Consider the following 24151-nt stretch of genomic DNA (forward strand, 5'->3'; position numbering starts at 1 on the left):
CATGTGCATTTGACTGTACCTATCATAATTTCTTCCCACAGGGAAGGAGCTTCCAGGTAAACATGCACAGACAACCCCAACACAGTGTGATAAACACTATGCATGTTCACACAAGCACACATGCAGGCAGACACACAACCTCTTCCTCCAGAGATTAGGACCTCTGGGGTAGAGGCAGTGAGGTTAAAGCCTTCCTTCTCCTACCAGTGCTGGTCAAGATGGCGGCTTCAATGCTGTTATTAACCATGGGAAAGCAGAGATCTGAAGCACCTCAGGAACACAGGGAAGGCATGAGATTAAAGCTTCCTGATCAGGACTGGACCTTCCTTGCTGCTGGGACAGTGCTCTGTTCCCCAGCAGAAGCTGAGGGCAGTGGGGAACGTACACAGTGCCAACTGGGCTTCACCAGCAACATGGAAAGAGGTCAAGGGATTCAGCTGACCTATCTGGGTTGTAAAATACCAGTGATTCTAGTGGCCATCACCACTGTGGGTCTTATCTGCACTGGTGATGGCATCAATGGGCATTACACAAATTCATGAGGATATGAATAATAACTATAGCAGTACCTATAATAATACCGAACATGGTAGCTATAATAACCAAATGGAAGTGGCTCTTGATAGAACCTCTTTTGGCCTCTTCTAGCTTTAGGGAGCACATTCCAGTGGTGGCAAGGGCCAAAAGTAATAGGCACAGAGCCAAAAATCCAGAAAATACTATATTGTAGCTTATTATATTCCTGCCAGCAACTGAGCCTCAAAAGAAGCACTTCAGCTTTTCAGAAGGGGGGAACAAGCTGCTCAAATGACAGGAAACCACTAAAACATGGATGGTTGGGCTGAAGAGGCTGCAGCCAGGAGAAGGGCTGCGACTCTTTGGGGGAACCTGGAGAACTAGACTAGAACCCAGGAAGCCTGGATGTGGCCTGCGGGGCCAAGGCTCTCCACTCTTGCCCTGTGTGATCAAGGGGTCACTGCGGTGTGCAGAAGAGTCTGCTTGGGTCATAGCTGCAGTGCAGGCAGAGGGGAAGGTTAACCCTTCCCTCCCCAGCCACAATCCTGATCCACACTGGCCCCCACACACAGCATATCACTTAAGAAAAAATGCCCCATTGCTGCAATTGGATATCTGTTCCTCAGTGAAGCTGTGGGTTGTGGGAAAGCATGGTTCAATCCTACCTCTATACTGGGGTTCTGGTCCAAGTTTATTTCAGTATATTAACATAAACTATGTTGGTATTACTTCTTAATTTGATGCAGAAAGCTGCAGTGGAGCATCTCCAGCAAGACCTCTCTCTCTTTCTCTCATAAAAGTATTAAAGAAAGAAAGCAAAGGAAACCCACAGCCACTCCATCCTAATATGTAAGGTCAACAATGTCTCAGAAATTTCCCCTCTCCTCATGGCAGCCACCGGGGACAGGAGGCGCAACAACCCTTTTTCACGAATAGCTGGCTGTCCTTGCCAGAATGCAGGTGGACTTTTGGCCCAGCACTCGTGCATTCCTTAAGATTGTTATGTGACATCGGAGCTGTCAGTTCTGGGGCATTAATTGACATCATGTATCAGGTTAGGTTAATAATCTCCCGCGTGGTTCTGCTTGAGCAGAGCTGCATGCAGGCAGATAGAGATCAGTGATGACAAAGTAGCCTCCAAGGGAGGATGATTAAATACCGTATGGTCAATGGCCTGGTGATTGTGCCCCAGCATGTGAAGACAGAGGATCTGCTAAGCATTCTGAATTGTTGGACCTGCAAAGTGGAACTTCGCCTGGAGGAAGTGGTGGGCTGGCCAGCCTGAGCCTTTCGAGGATGCCTGCAGCAACCAAAGATGCTGCCGGTGACAGAGCGACAGAGACGGCAAACCAAGAGAGGATATTTCTAGACTGGGAGAAAAACAATAAGGATATACAGATACCTGTTTGTTTCCGCAAGATGTCCCAAGAACCTAGAAAGAATTTTCCCCACACCAAACAAGTTGGGAATTACCTAGTGGGCAAAATAATCAACAAGGGGTCCTTTGCCAAAGTGATGGAGGGGTTACACATCCCCACTGGGGAGAAGGTAAATTGAGAGTGCTTAGGAGTCACATTTGCTACTAATAGCAGCATGTGCTGCAGAAGTTCAGTCTTATTTCTTCATCCACAAATCCAAGTGTTTTAGTTAGCTGAAGTAGCAATGTCCAAGTGAAAGAAGGTAAAATATTAATGTATTGATGTGCTATAATGAACCAGACTTTGATGGGGGTGGGGGAATTGGTTGATTGTATTCTGTACAGTATAATTTTGTGTTGAATATAAGGGTTTTCTCTTAATTGGCATTACTATTTTTCCATTAATAACACTAGTGATGTTTGTTCAGTTAATCTTGGGACATTTCAAACCACTTTGCATCTATGTCTTAGCAAATATGTTAACGAATACTTTGTCCAATTTCCATGGGAAATGTTTCATTCATTACCTAAAATAATCATATAATTAGGAAGGTGGAATACTTAGCTGATATTTGCCTGTGTGCTGTGCAAGAAAAATGTTTGGGCATAGGACTAGATATACTAATAGAAATGAAGGGATATTTTATGCCACGAGCACTGTAAATATGATTCATTGGATGAAAACCACACAATTTAATTTGGTAGAAGAAAAATTGCATCTTGATGCAATTGAATCTATAGAAAAGATCAGTAATCAAGGGCATGGGAAGTAAGGTGTGTGCTTTTTCCTGATATTTTGAAAATAGGTGTGTGCAGCTAAAATTATGGGTATTGTAGATATCATGAAATACATACTTATCACATTTTTATGATTTAGGTAGCCATAAAGGTTATTGACAAGAAAAAAGCCAAACAAGACTCCTATGTTTTAAAAAATATGAAGCGGGAGCCTTGGATACATCAGATGATTAAGCATCCTAATATTGTTCAGCTGTATGAAACCTTGGAGACAGAAAACTCCTATTACATGGTGATGGAACTGTGCCTAGGAGGAGATCTCATGGACAGGATCTGTGAGAAAAAGAAACTAGAAGAAAGGGAAGTCAAGAAGTATACCAGGCAGATCATGTCTGCAGTAGAACATTTGCATCGTCATAAGATCGTCCACAGGTACCCTTTTTTATACTTTTTTTTTTTTTTGCTTTTTCATAAAATGGGAAACATGATTAAACATTTTGTGAAGGAACTTTTGGTTTGGTAGGTTGTACTTAATGGCAAACAGAGATTCATTCTATCCACAATCTAGGAAAGCTAAGCACCTTTAACTCCTACCAATTTCAGTGAAAAAAGATACAAGTATCCACATAAATTCTCTGGTTCATATCACTGGTGGTTAAAAATGTTCCACTTCGGTAGATTATGCCCAGTGCATATATATCTGAGCATTTATTTATTTATTGAGATCTCTGTTACAATCTGTTTAAAAAGGCATGGCAAGTCTAGTTATGCTTCAGATTAATGCCTAAGGTGACCAGCTGGTTTTATTAAAACTTGGTGTGTTTCACTCAATTTGTTGTTATATCCACAGTGCCAGGGAGAAGGAGCAAACCATTTGGATTTCCTGCCTCAAGCACTAACTGTCTTGGACTAGTCCAGTGTACACACACACACACACCACTAGGGTTAAAACAGACAAGGGTGGTTTTATGAATTCAGAATTGTGGAGAGGGCAAGACTTCAGCTACGTGGGTTATTAAGCTGCTGTTTATTAGGAAAACTAACAAAATACCCATCATTATGAGAAGCGGATTATGTGTAAAGAAGTCAGGTGAGGTTGATGGCAGGATTTTGATGCACCGAAGTGCAGCAGTTTATTCCTCACCTCAAGGGTGAATGGGAATTAGTCTCTTATACAGAAAAATACAGATTGAAACTCCGATCTAGTGCGGGAGGTGTGGGAGAATCTGCCTCTGCACCCACAACCCCTTTCTGGGTTTTGTTTCTTGCTAACTGTGGCATGTGGCAAGTATTTGGGTCCTGCTTTCTATATCGTTCCTCCGTTAGCAAACTCAAGGAGTTGATGGCCTCCCCATTAGGAAGCAAAACAGGACTACCCAAAAATAAGGTAGTAGATTCCACACACTTCAGGAATTCCTTATGTAAACAAAACACATGTTTTTAAATTTAAATAGCAAAAAATTAGGAACACAAAAACAGCCTGGCAAGGCCCAGTTGAGTTTCCAGAACATACAGAATACAGAAGTGCCCACTGAAAACCAGGTGACGAGAGGAAATGGGAATGGAAAACTAGAAGAAATTATACTGCTCAGCCCCTAACAATTTATAGCAAGTGTTCTGAAAAGGGAATTAGTACTGGGGGAATAGGCATCATGAAGAAAAACAAAACAAATCCCCCCTCCTTCCTGCACTATGCAGTGATGTTTCAACAGACAATGGGGGAAAGGAAACTTTCCCCACTCTCCAGTATCAGCCTTGCCTGCTATAAAATACCCTGTTGCGGGATTGGCATCCGTTCCCAGCTCTGGCCCCTCTGAAGATTTGGGAAGTCCAGTGTGACTTACAGCCTGTTTGCCTTATCCAGACCAACACAGCATGCAGCTTGCAGGGATGACCAGCAGCTTGAGCCAGTTCAAATCAATTTATTTTACTAGTTGTTTTATACACATTGCTGGAGAGGGCTATCTGGCCCTGGATAACTACAAGCGCCCCCTAAAGCAGGATGCATGAATAATGAACCAAAAGCAGGAGAACCAAAAGCTCTCCCTCTCCCCAGGGAGAGAGCACAGGTTGCCTGCTACAGAGGCGAAGAAGAAGAAATGGAGGAAACAGCAGAAAGGAACCGGTCAAGTAACCGAACAAGTGGGATAAGCAAGGCAAGCTGCTGTTGGCACAACCTGCTTTCCATTGCCCCCTTTGGCCTGGAAGCATGCTAGGCCGCTGCTGTTAACTGATAGAGCACAATATGCTAAAACAGGAGAACGATTTGAAGGGGTTGAGAAGTGCTTCTCATTTTGCCTTTCCCTTCCCTGTGAGGCCTGAAAGAGACTGGAAGGATCCTATTCCAGGCTAGCTGGAATTCTGGACTGGTCACAACATTCCTCTTGGTGGACATACATGGAACCGTAGGCCCAGTTGTAGGTAATGGACATTATAAAGCAGTGAGATAGATTGCTTGGCTATGATAGGCGTGAAAGAATGATTTGAAACAAGGGAGTAAAGAGATTTGAAAAGGTAACAAAGAAAATTACTTAGCCCAAAGGAGGGGAGGGACCAAAATCAGATAGCACAAGGTATGGGGAAACAGGCACATAGGCAGGAGGGCCAAATACTTCCTGATTGTTTATTGACAAGCTGGGCAGAACAAAATGAGCCTATTATAGCCCACTGGGGGCAGGGCTGGATTGGGAAGAAGGGCCGGTGTTGGGGCAGCGCGGAGTATGCAGGCGGAAAGATTGTAAACTCCTGGTACCCCAGCCAATTGGGAAAGGAGGAGGGAAGAAGCGACCGGGAGCAGGGTTCAAAAGGGGGAGGCGAGCATGTGCTCAGGTGAACAGAAAAATGAGAGGGAAACCATTTTTTTTTCTGTTCTCTTCATTGGAATAAATTTTTAAAAAGAACTCTCTGCATGCCTGGAATATTTTTCTCTTCCGACGGAAAGGAAAGAGTGATCATAACAGCTACGAGATGATTATGTCAGCAATCATTTATTTCTATGCCGCCTCACTAGCCATAGGTTCTTTGGGAGGCTTATATCTTATTAAAATCCATAGACAACATAAAACAATACCAAAGACAACATGACAATACATAGCTACAAAAGATCAATGACAATAAAATCATAAATAAAATATAAGAATTCAATAAAACCAAATTAAACAAAATAAAAACAATAAATAGAAAATATAGAAAAAATCTATCTATATATCTGTCTTATTTTCACATGCCATATGTGATGGGAATGAAAGGCCTTGATTGAAAAGCCAAGGGGTTATTCTGGTACCAAGGTATGCCACCTACTCAGAGTTGGACCATTGTGAAACCAATTTTATGTGTCAACAAAACAAATGGTATCCCATCTCTCAATGTTCTTAGTCACGCTGTTCTGTAATGCAAAAGGACGGAGCGAGGAGGCTTTCTCCTTAAGCTTCAATTGTTCCAAGCATTAAAATGTGAGTCACATTTATCTGGAAAGCTGAATTACTCAAGGTGTGTCTGGGAAATGGTGCACAGGAGATTTAAAAGTAGAAATTTTGATTTTAGCTGGAAGAAACCTGATTTAGATTTGGGGGACAGATATCACTGGAATTTTATGGCAATGACATTCTTTGACTATGTTTCTCCATAATTTGTCTTTGTAAATAAATAGATAATAACGATAACAGCTTAGATCTCCAGGGTTCTTTCATCTGAAGGAAACTTATCTAAAGGCTTTTCTGAACTTTCACCCACTCAGGGCACTGAGAAATCAGAACCTGAAATCAGATCAAACAGATAGACAGAGGCTTCCTAGCCTGATTGGAACAAATAGATGACTGTCTTTGCTCTTAAATAGAAGGCACAGAAATGGCTGTAAAACATGGCAGAGGCCCTGGAAGAAGACAACATTGTATATTGGATGCACAGATTTCCATGGGTCAGGGATCACAGCCACCCAACAAGCGCTTAATGGAGAGAAGCCCATATTGCTCTGAAGCTTCTCCCGTGATATGTAGGATTCCATTTGCCATGTTCCATCAGAGCCATCAGATTGTTATATTCTGAGAAGCCATGCCTGCTATTTGCTTTTCAGGAAAAGCTAATTACTTTGTCTCTTGGTTTTTTCAGAGATCTGAAGATTGAAAATTTTCTTCTAGACGAAAGCAATGGCATCAAAATTGTTGGTAGGTGAATCATTACATAAAACTCTTTTATATGAAGGGCTGTTTTATCCTTGTGCAGGCTGCATATGTCGCCCAGTGGATGAATCATAGCTATGGTACAAGTGGCGAGGGGGTTAATTATTTAATGAAAAGCATTTTATCCCTTGCTTCAGCTGAAGAGAACTTCCAGAATTACTGAGAAAAACAAGTAATACAATTGTGGAAGGGATATAACCTCTGCCTTATTCAGTGTGGGGATTAATACAAGGGTGGAGAAGGTGTGGTGATGAAATAACATCTGCAGGACAACTCAACAACAGCCAGCGTAGTCAATGACGAGGGATCATGGACGTTGTAGTTCAACAAATATCTGGAAGGCCATATGTTCCCCACCCCTGGATTAACGCTTGTCCTGATGTACATGTGCAATGTCAAATCTGGAGATGGGAGGCCCCCCTCAGCCCCTGCCCGCCTTCTGCTGCATCCTGCACAGATGCGTTTCCTTTGTTTCTTTTGGACACCTGGAAACTTTCCTGGACTGCAGGCTGAGCTCAGATCAGGTCTTGGCACAAGGTGATGGCATCTTCATTGCACACCTTGGTGGGAAGCCAAAGACCTTCTGCAGCCTTCATACCACGACTGAAGTCCTTCCCTCCACCCGCTGTTTGCTACATTACTCATCTCCCCTGGTACCAAGGGAGGATTCTACCACATACTTTTTCTGTAAGTTTAAATGAATTGGGCGGACTCAACTCAAACCCAAGGATAAAAAATTACTAACAAACTTCTTCGAATAACCCTACCTACATCTATGGAAACTGCGTGTGATGTTATAAAGGAATGTACATATTTTCTGCTCCCTTCCTTCTTCATGAGCACACTTCACAAAAAGAAAGAAGCTTTCTTTTATAATGTGGTGTGGCACTTCCCCGCCATTACTGCCTTTTCCTCACATGTGCTTGATACTGGCATAGAGTATCACTTTTAAAGTGTCATCACTGACATGAACTGGGAAAACACACATGAAGTGAGTGGGTAGCTTAACGTGTCTGAGCCTGCTCTGTAAAATCCAGACACGCATTAGTGGCACAGTCTTTTCAAAGCCTTCTTCTGTACCATAGTAGCTATGTGTAGAATTGAAAGTTTTCTGAGTTCACGTGGAGGACTTTTAGTACTCTTTAATTAGAAATGCACTCCAAAAAGTGAATGAGCACTAAAATTTGCCTAACTAAGAAACGTTCATTTCCTATAGACTCGAACCCCACAGAACACTACAGAAGAAGGGTTATAGTTCAGTGACTGAGCATATGATTCAGTCCCTGTTTCAATAAGACCTAAAGATTTCTGTCTGAAACAATATAGCATGGGTGAGAAATCCACAGCCTGAATGTGGCCTATAGAGCCACTGGAAGTCTGCCTTCTCTCCCCACTGCACAACTGATCGGATATCAACTGTTTCCTTAATGCTGTTAGCAGTGCTCTTGATCAGAATTGCCTGAGAGAGGTTTCCACCTGACCCTGAACACACCTTGCAGGCAGGATTGCTGTTTTTCCATTATTTGTGCATACATTATTCCTTAAAAAAGATAGTGTAATGATGGAGAAAGTGTGGAGAAGGGCAACCAACAGGATTAAGAGCTGCAGCAAATCCCCAATGAGGAAAGCTTACAACATTTGGGGATTTTTTAGTTTAGAAAAATGCAAGCAGGAGTGTTGAAAGTGGATAAGGAGAAACTTCTTTCTCCTTCTCCCCTAATACCTGAGATCATCCCATGAAGCAAGCTGATTGGTAGGAAATTCAGGGCAGATAAAAGGAAGTATTTGTTCACACAGCTCATATTTAAATTGTGGAAGTCACAATATGTAGGCTGCCTTCAGCTGGAGCAGTGCTGCATTATGCAGCTATTCTATCTTATTTTTCATAGTGGATTTTCTGAAGAAAAAAAATGTAAGAAGCTGGGAGAGAGTACAGGAAGCTTACAAATGAAAGATCACATTTTCTGGACCTTCTGACCAGCCCTAATCGAATTCTGTGAATGATGCAGAAAGTGGTACATTAAAGCTTCCTCTAGAAACATCCACAGTGATAGCCTACCAAGATGGGTGATAGTAGAAGGGAATCAGGCAAATCCAGGGAAGATGAGTCTATCAACGGCTCTTTGCCATGATGGGCAGGTACACCTCCAATAGCAGAGACTATGTGTCTTTGGAAAGCAGTTGGTGAGAAACACGGGCAGGGGGTGGGGTGCTCTTGCACTCATGCCCTGCTTGTGGCAGCTGGTGGACCACTGTGTAAACAGAATGGTGAACTAGATGCATCTTTGATCTGACCCAGCACATTTCTTCATATGTTCCTCACCCCCCACTCTGTGCGCATCTGGTTGGATAGGTGCATCCTAGCCTCTCTCACTGCCAGCCTGGCCACCGTCCGCCCATCCACCCATACAGCCGCCATGTACAAAAAGACCTTGCCTGTGCTAGTCTAGAACATCTCTTTGATCAACATAGTCAATACTGACTATTCTGGATAGATAGACCAAAGGCCAGAATCAATATAAGGCAAATTTAAAACGAATCAAGGGATTATTGGTGATGACAGTGTAGATACACTATCATAACACTTACACTATCATTGTCAATAAATCTTGCAAGATAGGAAGCCGCCTCACAGTGCATCACATGTGCAGGATCCGCTATTCATTAAGAACTGCGGCGACCCAGATTCCACGAGCTCCTCAGCCATGAAGTTTACTGTCAGGCAATCACTATTTTTCAAGCTAACCTACTTCAGAAGGTGAGGGGTCATGTGTGCATTGCTTTGAGCTCTTGGAAGAAAAACGGGACAGAGACATAAAAAACAAAATGCACTATCATAAAAGGATCTAACCTTAATGTTCAGTATTAAGCATTCACAGAGCTACCCGGGACACCTTTTTTTTTGCAAATGAATCACTTCTCACATTTAATTATTTACTCATTTCTTTAATTTCTAGACCCCTCAACAGCCAAAGCTATCTTAGCTTCCATTTAGCTGGCAGTGCAGTGGTCTAGTGAAGGTACCCAGTTGAAGTTCTTGCTATAATGGAGAAGAATGAATATTCACACACACATGGATCTCCATGTGAGCAGGAGCCCAGATTACTTTATTCTTCCCCACTCAAAAGTAGAGGATGGGAGGAAAGAAAATGCACTGTTCAGTGTTCTACACATGCCTGCGTGGAGCAGCCTTTCCTAACTGGGTGTCCTCCAGATGTTTCAGACTGCAACTCCCATGAGTTAGAAATGCTTGCAGCCGTAGCCCAAGAATATCTGGAGGGCTTCATGCTGGAGGTGGCTGGTGAGCATCATGTCAAGGCTCTGTCAGGGGAGGGGATATCTTGCTTCTCCTGCACCGTGGAACAGAAACGGTGACCCATGTAAGCACCCAAGTGGCCAGTGTGTGAAAGGGTCGTGATGGGGGCTCAAGCATGAGTGTGAGTGAGGCAGCCTGCACTACCTGCAAGTGTGCAACATACCCAGAATAATAACCACCGGAAAATATTGCGTGTTGAAAATAGGGTGGAGTGGAAAAGCGGTGCGACATGAGAATAGGCCATGTCTGCATCAGTCCCTTGTGTGTGGGCAGCTTCTAGACCTTTTCAGAGCGATAGTTAACGGAGTCCCAAAGGGCACATACCTCTGAGTGTAAATATTGGATTTCCTCTGTGCGTTTCTTCAGATTTTGGCCTGAGCAACATCATGAAATCTGAAGGCCTTTCTCAAGAACTGCTAAGCACACAATGTGGCAGTCCTGCCTATGCAGCCCCAGAACTCCTGGCTCACAAAAAATATGGACCAAAAGTGGATGTCTGGTCCATGTAAGTAGTTAATTAATCATTTTATCACTTCTACAGCATATTTAAGATACGGTGTACTTTATGATAGTAACCATCTCTCACACCATTGCTATTATTGTCATTTTGCCTGAGGAAAACTAGGTAAGGTGCGCCCAGGGGAAATTTCAAGGCCTGGGCTGGATTTCTAAAAGGGAGCTGCTATGCACAAACTAGTATTCCTCGGTCTCCTTTTTGTTGTAGCCTGTTATGTGGTATTTAATTTGATCAATTAAATTAATCAATACTTTTGACAATTGGAGAACATTGACTGTGGTGTAAATAGCTGCAGCCAGTTGAGAAATGGAAGAAACCCTCACTGTGCACCCTGAATCACGTGGGTTTGCCCAGGAGACTGTCTTCTTATATCCTTGCCATTCTGTGGCCCACGCTTAGCATCCTTGCCATAGAATGACAGGCACTATTGAAAAACACAAAGTCGTTGGTAAGCCATTTCCATGGGAGCGAATCAGGAGCAAGCTAAAGACACGCAATCACTTTTTCAGAGAACCAAAGTGGACTTGAAAGTGCCAGTGTTGTCATGAAGTGGCTACAAGGAATTGGCTACAAGATGCATCGAATGCTCAGTCCATTATCAGAACTTGTAGAAATACGTAATTTGCAGTCAGTCATTTATGAGCACAGTATTGATAGTATATATATAACAATCTGTCTGAAGTATGATTTTTATGAGATGGGGGGCAATTTGCATGGTATGACAGCCCATTGTGGGATAATTTACCCATGAGGACCTGTGGTGTGTGCCAGCCACCATTTTGAATATGTAAGCCCCTGCATTGGTTGTATGGAACAGTAGAACAGATTGTGGTCTTTGAAAAAATGTTTTAACCCTCAAAAGCCCCTATTGCTCAGGTTTAGATGGCACAACAAGCCATGGCAATCCCCAGCTGGGCTTTGCATATCTGTAATGGCACACTGGGGTGCCTCCAAAGCTAATCTAGTTATAGTGCCATCCAAAGTGAGTTGGAAGAATCTCACAAAAAGGAATACCTTAGGGCTGGTCTGAATCTCCCACTTTGCCAAAGCTTTGTCCTCCATGAAGAGAGTGGAAGAATATTGGTACTTGGGAGAGAAATCAAAATTTGAACTTTGGTTGTCTGGGAGAAACTACTTAGTTACAAGGGAGTAAGGGCTTAAGGCCTTCTTTCCACCTCATATTCAAAAGTGCTAACTCACCATTGGAATGTTCAGTTCATCCCAAACATCAGGGAGTTTTCGACTCAACTGTCCCACACTTCCAAAACCCATCGGTGCTGCATCAGCCTGTTCTTCCTCTGGGGAGCTCTGGTACCTTCACTTCTGGCTCAGTCCTGCCATCAAATTAGACACAATTCCTGTCATAAACCTCCAGACCAAAACCCTTATGCAAAGTTCTCTTGGTTGCTGGCAGGACAGACTGAAGGACTGTTAATGTGTGTCAATGATATGTTCATTTTATGCAGCGATTGCATTTCAATGGATAACTGATGTATCTGCTTTGCTTTTTCTTTGTTTTAATTCTACTATAAGTCTCCTTGGGTCTTTTTGTTTTTGTTTTTGTTTTTGCAAAAGTCTTCTAAGACATTTTAACAACAACAACTACAACATGACCTGTAAATTACATAGTAAAATAAACAATCCATCAGTATTTTAACATACTTTAAACAACACATTAAATAAAACCCAAGCGTCAGCTTCATCAGAGAGCCATTTTAATTGTTGTAAGAAGAGGCTTAGAACCTCTCTGAAGATCTGCAAGATGCTCAGTAACAGGCCTATTAGGAAGATCCTATCCAGTCACTTACTTTGGGGGCCGATGTTTCCCTGCAAACAGATTAGAAGCAATCCTAGTTCAAATGCTTCAGCTCACAGGCTTTCTCTGAACTGAAGAATTCCCCCTCCTCTTCCACTCCATAGACATTTCTTTCGGGGACGTGCAGAACCCTGCAGTGCTGCATATGCTGTGTAACCTTCTTAGTTTTTGGTGCAAATGGACAGAAGACCCCTCCCCAGCACAACTGCTGTCAGTGCAAAAAAAAAGGGATAGCCAGTCATTTTAAAGGGACACTAAAGCAGTTAATATTGGGGATGTATCTAGGTACAAAAAGGACCCATGCTCAGGCCCACAGGACAGCATTCAACAAATAAAAAATAAAAATGCACAGCTCCATATATGCCAATTTACATTGCTCTAAAGACTCTGTGCGCTAAGGACAGCCCTTTATAAAAGGAGGTCTATGGGCAGGGGAGAGGAGGGCATTTGGTTTCAGAAAAATACTTCAGGCTGAAAGACCCCAGCAGAAGGGCAGTGGAAGGTGAAGCGCACGGGAGTAAAAGCCAGCTAATCCGGGGGCTCCAGCGCAACAGGGCCCATGGAGGCCCCAGTACCTCTCTTTCAGCAAGTGCCCTTGGAGAGCGGAGGGGGCAGAGATCTCCCTAGAGATTGGTGCTCCTACCGGGCTGTTCTCTGACACTGCCTCTAGTTAACATGCTGTTTTTTTTCTTGCAGGGAAAAATGATGTCCATGTTCAATACAAAAACGCTTCTGGGTCACATACCTGAAATAGCTTTTTCAGCTCATATGAATATGGCCAAGATAAATATAACTTTTCCTAGTCACAGTTTGCACACTGGTATTATTACATGCATATTGGATGAGGTAGTGATACCTTTCAGGGGCTACTGTTAACTGAGAAGTGGCCTTCTACTCATTATATTCTTTGGTTTGACTCTAATAGTAATATAACTTTAATCCCATTCATTTCATTGGGTCTGTTCTAAGTAGGACTAACATTGAATTCAACCCCTGTATTTCCTTTTCATGTGGAGAAACTGTAGAGAGCTATAAAATAGAGCAGCGGAGCAGCTAAGCTACTGAATCAGATTTCACTTCTACAGTGAACCTCACTGAACAGCTGTAGGGAAGCCACTCTCTCTCAGCCTCAACCCCGATCAGTAATATGGAAGCAATAATAGTAGTCTACCATACAAGGGTGTTGTTAAGAATCTGAGACCTGGCTCATACAGTGGCAGAACTCTGAGGTGATAGAATGGCATCAGGTGATTGCAGATGAGTAATCGCATTTTTCATGCTTCCTGGGCTCAAAAGTTGCTTGCCTGAAATATATCAGCATTGCAGGGAGCAAAGCTAAGCTCAGCCTTCCTATCCAATGTGCTACTTTATTTGCATGCAGGAGGCTTCTGTGTGTTCTGTTCTGCTTTCCCCTGTAGGAGAGGGCAGGATACATTCCAATGGACCAAAGCTCAGGGAACCAAGGTTCAATTTGGATGCCAGGAAGTACTTCCTGACAGTTTGCTGGACATGCACATGGTGGGCATGTCGTGAGTGGAGCTGGGGGTTAGACTAGATGACCCAGGAGGCCGCTTCTAAGTCTCTCTGTTTCTATGTATTTAATGTGAGAGAACAACATTCCCTTCTGTAGCCTTAAGTGGTGTATTCCACTCTCCTACTTCAAGATTACTCTATACAGAGAGGACAGAGGGCTCTTCCTACTAAGAAACCCCTTATTTACAAAGGTTTCCCTCCAACCCCCCCAAAATATAGATTGCTTACTTCCTATCACATCCTAGTCTGTCCCACTGCTTGAGATGTTTCTGAGCCCTTTGCCAGAGGCCCACCTCTAGGCACAAATACACACACACACACACACACACACACACACACACTAAAAGGAAGGGTTGTGGGCCTGGGGGCAGGGGCGCGGCCTAATTTCCAGAAAGGGAGAACGCAGCAAAAACATTGTGAAAGTCCTGCAAGCAGAAGTGGTAGTTTGGTAATTATGCAGCCCTTCATGTAAGTAACAGATTTTAATGAGAATGTCTCTTTTGAAACAACAAGGCATAATGTCCAAGTATTATAAAGAGTTTATTTTGGAGAAAAAGAGTAGGAAGTGGAGAGAAGAGAAGGCAACAGTCCCATACACAATTTCTAAATCGAATTCAACAAACTTAGTCTAATTTAGCTAGTTACATATTACAAACCTTAGCACAGTCTTGGTTTCCAGAGCATATGTAGAGTTTGTTGCAGAAAAGATGCTCTGAGAGAAACATCTTGATGGACTAGATTTTACAAGGAATGTTTTTGAGGAAGTGAGCAAACTCTAACTTTTATGGGAATATCCAGTTAGTAAAAGTCAGTCCCTTAGGTGAGACCAATAGATGTGATATCCCCTTTTTCTGAAGCTAGCAAATCAGAAAATTACTTAGTAGAAAGCTCTACCCTCAAAGTAGCCTTAAATGTACATCCTAGAAGAGGAAGCCAGTTTGAACCTGTTGGCCTGTATGTGTGCATGTTAAGTTGGTGACAAAAATATAACCCTGTTCAGGAATTCTACCACCTGCCCTTTAATTTCAGGTTTTTGTCATTTTTCTCCACCTTTGGTTGATAGATCTTGGGATTCTACTTAAAAAAAAATCTGACAAGCTCAAAGTCCTCTATCTCCTGCTCAAAATCACCACATAAATGATATTATCTATTTCCCCCTTGTCACAGCCAGTTCTTGACAATTATATTTTTCCCAGAATATCCCAAGAGTTCTCAGAAAAAATTATGACACTTTGGAAGAATATTAGATTAATTTTAGGAACATTTCATTGAGGCATAAATAGCTTTTTCACTGCAATAACTGAACATGTGAAATTGCTTGGTGTTGGAGATATATGAAAAGGGTTATACCAATAGCTCTTTTCATCACCCGGCTGGAATGTACAAGTCCCAATGCATGGAAATTGTGAGGGCAGGGAAGCGTTCCAACCTCAGCAGGTTTATGAAATAGCATACAAGACTGACAACATACCAAACATCCAAGCATTGACCAACAATATGCTTAAGGTTTATTTGTGGCTGGAAACCGACAAGACATGCAGCTTGAAGATTTATCAGCTGCAATACACTGTAATTCTTCCATCCCAGTGAAATTGGTGGCATTCTTGGAACAAAACTGGTGTTTTGCAAATTCAGGTGATGGATGAAAGCTAATCATACTGCAGTCCTCCAAAGCATCTTAAATCTGATGTTCAAAAGCTAGGCTGCATTTTCTGTGAAAAATAATGACATTGGCTTGGATCCTAAGATAACTTAAGAAGCTTCCCATTCCCCCTTCAGCCCCCTGCTCTTCCCCAGAAGCCTGTCTGGAGGACCAGGCAGCCCTTGCCATGTGGGGTGGGAGGGGATGGGATGGGACAACATCTGCTTTGAAGTGCTTCCCCATTTCCTCAGCAGATACTCGGGGCCAGATCCCCCATTGCGCAGAAGCACACCCCACAACTCTCTAGAGAGGCTTTTGTGGGGTGTAGGTGGTTGTAAGGGGAAGACAGTGGAGGATACATTTTCCTTTCATGAACTTCCTTATATTAATCTGTCATTAGCTTCCAATCCATTATGTGTGTGTTTTTTAAGTGGCTTGTTTTCCTGACTAATGTGATTTTTAGTTAGTACTATTTATTATTTTACTGATTAAACTGATTTCTTTGCTGGCTTGCAAGGCATTAGCTTACAGAAGCAAAACAATACTGACACATTAATCAATTGTATACTTTAATAAAACAGGTTTCAGTGAAACACGATTTCATAGTTATTTTCAATTAAAAGCCAGGGAGAACAGTTGAATTTTTATAATCCATTTAAAGCAGGCACAGCTGTGGCCAGCTATATCAATCTTGGAAGGGAATTCTATGGATTCCTAGTGCATACCAACCTTATTGTCCTTGCTGGTGGGCCAGTGAAGATGGACTCTAAAGATGATCTTGAGACACAGGCAGGAAGACTCATCATGCAACTCATCATACATAATTAGGCTTCCTGCAAAGGGTTGTCAATTGCCATATGCAACCCTTACTTTTTCACTGAGCACAGGATGGGTTTTCATAAACTAGAACTGTGCCCTGACGTCCATATTGTTATTCTACACAGAGAATCTTACTGGCTGAGGGCATCCGTGTCTTCATGAAACTCCCATCCTAATCACACTTTCAGAGAGTAAAACTTATTGCATACCTTTAACATACTTGTAAGTAAACACGCACAGTACAGTGTTCTAAGATCTTTCAAGCTAATATGTTTAAGACTTTCTGCACTGTCACTCAACATGCCCCTTTGAATATGCCACAAAAAGCATTTTCAACCATTGCATGGTGGTCCCTGTGGGGAAGGAGGGACTACTTTGTAGAAAACTGTTCTACAGCCGTGCTGTTCTTTACCATTGAAAACATGTTTGTGTGTTCTCCTATGTGTTAGTAGTAGCGCAGGGAAGCATATAACCTTCATTTTTGATAAGCAACACAAAATGTGATACCACAGGTGGATACTGCATGTCATTTTCACAGCTATTCTGCATTGTCTTTCTCCTTGACAGAGGAGTTAGCATGTTTGCCATGCTCACTGGCACATTACCCTTCACTGTGGAGCCCTTTAATATCAAGCAACTTCATCTGAAGATGGTTAATGGTGAAATGAATCCCATTCCACCCAACATTTCCACTGGTAAACCATTCCTGGTTTTGTATTTTATACATGGGGTATGTTCCACACAGAATTAAATACTTTGCCGCCCCTTCATTTTCACTGGGAAATATAGGTCCTTGCTTAATCCTCTTGTTGACATGAACGGGGCTTTAAAATACTGAACTATGGCTCAACTGTACCTGTAATTGTTTGATGCCCTTATAAAATGTGGCACAACTTCTCAAGAAAAATGTCACAATTGCATCAATATTTTCAAGGGATAGTAGTGTCTTGGACCCAGTAGAACAAGTTGGCCATGCCTTCAATTAGTCTAGTGTTTCCTTTTGAAATTAGTCTTTTGTCTGTTTCAAAACACCTTCAGGCCTTCCTGTAACCTTTTCCCCATCAGAAAGCCCAGCCACTGCTAAACCACTCAAGTGACCTTGCCACAGCAAGCACTTGCCCAGTGAAGGGAAGGTATTGCTGAGCACTAGCTGCATTTCAGCTCCCAATAGAGCAAGCAGAAATATGCAGTCTGCTCCATGTGTGAATCCCCAGGGCAACAGCCTCCACTTGGCTCCCTTCGCAAAACAAATGAAAAAATCCTGCGCCATTGTGCTGACTAGACCCACTTTACACTGTTGAGTGCAGTAGAACTTAAATGCCAAAACTTTCTAAGCAAACTAATAACTGTATGTAATTACCAGTGCACAGGTGCTGGGTATCTGTTAATAAGGATGGGATGAGGGAATTGTTCAGTTCACATATAATGCAAAGTCACCTAATCAATTAGATTAAATGATCCTATATACATACAAAGTTAGTTTTCTTTCAGGATTCACACATCTCTGGATTTTGCATTGAAACACCCTACAAAAAGCTGTATCTTCAAGGTTGGAGCATACAGAAATGTGTATACATGTGAAAATAATGATCCAATTATTTATATTAGGAAAACCATTGCACAATTTGGGCACAACTGTTTGCAAAAACTAGGCATGGCAGCTTTCACCAAAGGGGTATCCCTGCATTTGGAATTATGGCTGGGTAGGAAATGGATGTTCCCAGGTAACCTGGACAGCCAACCCAAATCTGCAAGTAATGGGCCTAGGAGAATGGAAGAGTAACAAACCTGGCAGTGCCACATTGTCCCTGGGCCATAGGGACCCACAGCATGTACAACAGAGAACAGGGCTCCTGTACTTTGCATATACAAAGCTGTATACAAGAAGGTATTTCAGCAGGTACAGATGTTGTCTCCTCCATAAAAGCTACATCCTCTTCTATTTAACCCTTGAAGGCACTGAAGACTTTTCTTCTTTTGGATCTTAGCAGGAGCAGGTGTGGCCTTTCCTTCCCCAAGTCAGCCCAGAGCAATGCCACTTTTAATCAGAAATTGTTACAATTTTCTCATGCCCAAGATTATCTTCTTAGGAATAGAAATATTTTATTTTAAAAAAAAAACAGAGACGAACATTTGTACCAAAATAAAATAAAAATACATTCGGATCCTAAAATCCCAAACCAGGAGCACATATTTTTGCGTTAGGAATATTTGCATCAGGGCTGGCTGTACCAGTGACGTATTGTTGGTGCCATGGTGCAGTAGTAAAAAGCAGCATTTCTTCCATCCTCCCTGTTATTGTTGTGGGCTCTTTGGTGAAAGGGGGGAAATGTTCTGAAATTATGGTGTCCTGCATATTTTTACTGTAGTTAATGCCATTTTGTTGGCATTTCTGCACAGGAGCTGTTCATTTTATGCACTCCTTACTTGAACCTGATCCAGCAAAGCGACCTGCTATTAAAGAGGCCATGAAAGACAAATGGCTGAATGACAGTAATATCAGGAAATCAGTGAACTTGTTCACATATAAAAACAGGTAACACTTTCCAAACTTCACTCTCATGCCTTCGTTTCCATGTCATGAGTAGTATTTCCTGGGCTTAAGGCCAGTTTCATTCATTCTAGGCCTTACTTTAAAAAACAAACAAGCAGCAACAGAAAACGGAACCTTAAGTAATTCTAGTCCCTCATTTAAAAAGTCATAAAACCAGTTTTAGTGGTAGCTCTATAATAGGATAGTCAGGATCCATCCTATGAGTGAAAGAAAGAAAAAGGTGGCATTTCAAGAAATTGATTCTATTCCCCTATATTTTGAGTAGAGATCTTTGGGTGTTTCCTGAGCAAGGGCTCATAGCATGCCAGTCCAAAGGCACTGTGCTACAATTCGGTCTTCTCCTCCTTCACTGGCATGTCTGTATGAAGAAAGGTGGAAGGTGTGGTGAGAAAGGACAGGAGGGCCACAAATTAAGTATGTCACCACCTGGATCGTCTGCAAAATTCCATGAAGGGGGCAGGGAGAATGAGCAAAATAAGGCTTATCTGTATCCCTCTCCAATGAGAAGTCAAAACTTTACTGCACTCCACAAGCTCTTGATTAGAACACACTTTTTGAGATGTTGGGGGCACAGTCTTCTCTCCCGTGTCTTCAGAACACATCAGTCCCTGGACTCGGAGGTTCCCCTGCATCCTGTGCCCGGAATGAGGCATGGCTGCGGGAATCTCCACCTTGCATTGCGTTTGTTTGCTTGCTTTAATTGGACAGCTGTTTGGAGCCATCTAGAGAAATGCCAGGGAGGGGTGGGAGGAAGGCTGGTCACCAGCAGGACTGGCCTAAGGTCAAAGCTCCAGTCTCTTCCCTTCCCACCTCTTGGCACATTCCCCCCTGCAGGGCCCAGTCGCGACCAGGTGGGGGCAGCTGGCCTGCTTCTTTCTGCACAGGCTGTGCAAGGGGCCGGGCAGAGGCTCCACCTTCAGAGTCTCAGCTTTGAGGTCATTGGAACTCAGATGATATCAGGAGAACATAGGATTGTGCCTTTATTTTTGACAGCGAGAGCCCATCTGTATTTGGGGATGGGGCTCACATTACTGAATTCTTCTCAATGCAACAACAACAAAAGTCCATCTATAATAGTTGGTTTTAGGGAGGAAGCCCCTAGCCTCATCTTCCCCTGACATTTGTGGGTATTTTTTTTGGGGGGGGGGAATGCTTGAGGAAAATTCTCCCCCAGCAGAGCTGCAGTTAGGATGAGGTTATTCTTGTCTGGACCAAGGATGGAGACATGGGAACTATGCCAGAGCTGTGGTCCTTCTTGGATACTTACTGCAACAATTATTTTGTATGCCAATAAAATGCTTCTGGCTGAGCATCTAATTCATTTTCCCAATATTCTAAGGATTAATGTTGTTTTGATAATGGTTTTATTATATATTTATATTCTACTTATGTATGCTGCCCATTGTATTGCCATCCTGAGACCCTTGATATTGAACAGGATATAAATGTTTTAAATAAAAAATAATTCAGTATTGCCTGCACTGTCTGGAAGAAATTAGGTACTGAAATATTTATTTCTTTGATCTGTATCCCACCTTTCTACCAGGAAAAACGTCATTCAAGGCAGCTTACATTTATAGATAAGATTTGGGTAAAACAATAATAAAATAAGTCCTTGAAAATGCAATCAGAAACACAACAGTAACAGAATGAAAACAGCACCCAACCAAGCAGAACTGCTTACACATCAAAGTCCTGTTGGAATGTGAAGGTATTTTCTTGCCAGAAGAAGGACAAGAGGGGTGGGATGAACTTAGTCCTCCTCAGCAGGAAGACAGACATTTTAGGCAGAAAATAATTGTCTAGTTTTGTGGAAAGCTTCTCTGTGCACTGTGGGGGACTAACAACTGTATGTACAGATTTCCAACTTACAGGAAAGACCAAGACAACCATTACATGCTTAATAACCATAAGCTCAGAGAGGACCTTCCAGAACTGCACACCAAACAGGAGTAGGTGAAGGTTGACCACTTCCATCTTTGTTCTTCAAGAACAAAAGGAACTTCCCTCTATGGAGTCAACCGAAAGAGGCCTTCCGAGGCAGGAGCAGGCAACTTTGGAGGGCTGGGAGCCACACTGCCTGTCTAGAACCTTCCAGGGCCTCACCTGCCACCGCAATAGTAGTGGCCATGCTGCCAGGATCCCAGCCACTCTGCTGGAAAGAAAGTTGTGCAGCGGGGAGGTGCAACCCCCACAAAAAAGTTAGGCTTTGGTGAGCCCCATGTTGAATGCTGGCCATCATCTTCAGTGGTGTGGCCAAAACTTGATCTGGAATAGGAATCTGGCCAGCTCATTGTACTGAAACATGCGAAAAGCAAGAGCAATCTTCCTCAATAATTCTTCTCAGTCTTGATTGTAATATAAGCGGCATGCATTTCTTCCTCCCTGACATCTAACACTCCCCAGCACTGAGACAGATGGGACCAAAGCACCAGACAGCCTGGGAAATATTCTCTAAGTGCTCTGAGTTCACACTGTGGCTATCAGTAGCCTTGGAAATTACCTATCTAAGGCATTGGGAATACTGCTGAGTTCATTCAGCTATATCTTAGATGCTGAATACCATGCTGAGACAGGGTGCTTAGGAACCCTGAGAGATGTAGTTTCTATCATGCATGACATCCACAATATGCATTAGGTATCCTGGGAAATTAAGTTTCCCAGTGTTGGGAGCTGGGGTTCCTCCTTGGTGCATGCAAAAACGACAGGTTGGTTGGTTGGTGGGTTGGTTGGTTGAAAAGACTTATATCCTGTCTTATACCAAAATGAGTCTCAAGACTGCTCACAATTGTAGCAGCACAATTAAAATACAATGTGAAACATATGATAAAATTCTAACCTTTAAAACACCATCAAACCTTAAAATACCAAGTAAATAAAAAGGTTCTGGCCTGGCACCAAAATGAATAAAGCATCAACTCCAGGTGTACCTCTCTGCAAAGCAAATTCCAAAGCTGGGGCGCTACCACAGAAAAGGCCCTTCTCCATGTAGCCATGCTTCTAAATTCCTTCAAAGAGGGTTCCCAAAGAATGACCTCCCTGGACAACCTTAGGCTTGGGCAAGTGAATATGGAACGTTCCTTCAGATAACCAGGCCCTAACTCTTTAGGGCTTTATGCATCCAAGTTAACACCTTAAATTGGGCCTGGACTTCAATCTAAAACCAGACCCCAAGCTAAGACACCCTCAGTAAAAATCCCCAGAGGGCCCAACACAGAATCTGGGGCAAGGAGAAAGTCTCCAGACCCAACCTAACCCCAATTGGCCCTGAACAGCCATGAAGGCCACAACCAGGGGAAGAAAGTATGCTGCCAGAAGTCCAGTGCAGCCGTGTCCCGTCTCCACAAGTGCAGCCCCCTGTTCCCTGAAACCCATTCTCCCTGGTGGGGGGACAGGCAAGTGTGCAGATGGAAATGTGCGGGGGATGAGGAGCAGCCCCAGAGTAGATGGCAAAGCTCCTCTCCAGTGTCAAATCAGGCAAGGCATTGGGCGGTTTTCCTTGCAAAGTATTCTTTATCTTGACCCCAAAAGCACAAAGCACCCAGAATGAGTCTCTGAGCATTCACAAGGCACTTTGTTGAACCATACAGTACTCACCTCCAGGGCCTCACCTTATGAGCATGCCTGGGCCCCATCCCTTCAGGAAGGGCCTTCTGAAAGCGAGCACACTTCCTTTCCGCGTGCTGATCTTCTAATGGGGCCACTTCCTCGGCTGGCGATGTGTCATGGCAGCTCTTCCCACCATCTGCACATCTTGGCTATTCCCAGAGACAGCCTGCCCACCTGGGGAGTCCGGCCTCGAGACAAATGTCTCTGCTTCCCCCATCTCAGTGTCTCGGCTTGGCCCACATTCCCAGGCTCCCTCACATCTGCTTCACATTGAGATTCCAATTCCTCTGAAGTCCAGCCAGCAGTCCTTGAGGATGAGCACCCAAAGCAGTCATCTTTCATTCTCCCTACACTAAGTCTCCCTAGAGCTTTCCAGGAACAAAGTACCTCTGTTCTCAGGCATTCTAGAGATTATAGACCAGAAGAGATGGCACCCAGATGTCTCCAGTGTGACTTCTTCATTGCCACTGTTAGTGTTATCCTACAGGTTTGGGGAAAAGCGTGGGTGAGGCAGGGTCCAGGGGCTTACAAGCAGGTTGGGATATTTAAGAGCAATTTGAAGGAAGTGCCAATTTTGAATTTGGAATAGAATTATCCGGGTAGGGGGGAAATAGATTCACTTCCTCAGATCTGTTCCAATGTAAGCCAAAGCAGTTTGCTGATCGCTGTTATCTCAGCATCTTCTTTTCCAGACTTCATCCTGATGAGCTGAATCCTGTTGTTTTGAGTTACATGAAGGAGACAATGGAATCCAAGCTTTCAAATGTTGTCAGTCTCCTGATAAACAACAAACCATCTTCAATAACAGCAACTTACTATTTATTACTGAAGAAACTAATGCGCTATCAAAAGGAACACAGGCCAGTGAAGGTGAGGTGTGAATGAATTACTGTGTAATAATGAGCTAGTCTGTTCTTGAGCAAATAGCTGAATGATATCCCCTACGAAATGCTGTTTGGCCAGATCTCATCCAGGTACATCTTTTTGTTGGGCAGGGAACGTCTTAGGATTTCCCCTTACTTACCCTAAGGAATGTGGTAATTTAGACTGTGAAAACTTTCTAGTTTGAGGGAAAGTCAGAGCTAGCAGGATTTCCCTGGGAGTCTGAAATTGCTCAGTGCCCCTTGAAATGAGTAAGCTGTCAATCAGCCTGTACATTTCCTCATAAGTGTAAATATCAAAGTTGCCAATGAATCTCCTGGGAACTCATTCAAAGGAAACCAACTAGGGTGGCACTTTAGAAATTGCCTCCAAAGAGAAAGAACATCACCCAAAAAGGCAAAATTGGCTGCATCCCAACATTCCTGTTCACACAGATAAATTTGCATAATGTTTGCATGTGTGTTTGCATTTGGAAACAATTGCTCTAATTTAAATAGAAATGCAACTAGGGAAATGCTTCTCCTAGTGAGGAAGGCCAGGCAGCTTGCTCAGTCCACAGGCTAGCTGCTGCCGCTGCCACTCACGACTGACAACTTGAAGGCTCCTGCCTTTTC

The 24151-nt window shown here is 43.0% G+C and overlaps 1 protein-coding gene across 1 annotated transcript; it reads left to right on the plus strand.

The window, feature by feature from the left end:
• The first annotated feature begins 1812 nt into the window (after positions 1-1812).
• On the plus strand, positions 1813-23540 carry LOC123019017 (hormonally up-regulated neu tumor-associated kinase homolog A-like). Its single transcript, XM_044421455.1, has 7 exons — positions 1813-2064; positions 2811-3103; positions 6779-6834; positions 10532-10670; positions 17060-17187; positions 18893-19028; positions 23348-23540. The coding sequence occupies exons 1-7, from the start codon at positions 1813-1815 to the stop codon at positions 23538-23540; spliced, it is 1197 nt and encodes a 398-aa protein (XP_044277390.1).
• Positions 23541-24151: the final 611 nt, after the last annotated feature.

The sequence above is a fragment of the Varanus komodoensis genome, unplaced genomic scaffold (assembly GCF_004798865.1).
Source record: "Varanus komodoensis strain SLA01 unplaced genomic scaffold, ASM479886v1 scaffold12, whole genome shotgun sequence".
Classification (NCBI taxonomy): Eukaryota; Metazoa; Chordata; class Lepidosauria; order Squamata; family Varanidae; genus Varanus; species Varanus komodoensis.

Excerpts from the sequence above, each read along its gene's own strand:
- LOC123019017 (XM_044421455.1), top strand. The coding sequence starts at position 1,813 with ATGCCTGCAGCAACCAAAGATGCTGCCGGTGACAGAGCGACAGAGACG. Across the intron at positions 3,104-6,778 it reads CGTCATAAGATCGTCCACAG|AGATCTGAAGATTGAAAATT; the intron begins GTACCCTTTTTT and ends TGGTTTTTTCAG. Across the intron at positions 10,671-17,059 it reads AAAGTGGATGTCTGGTCCAT|AGGAGTTAGCATGTTTGCCA; the intron begins GTAAGTAGTTAA and ends TCTCCTTGACAG.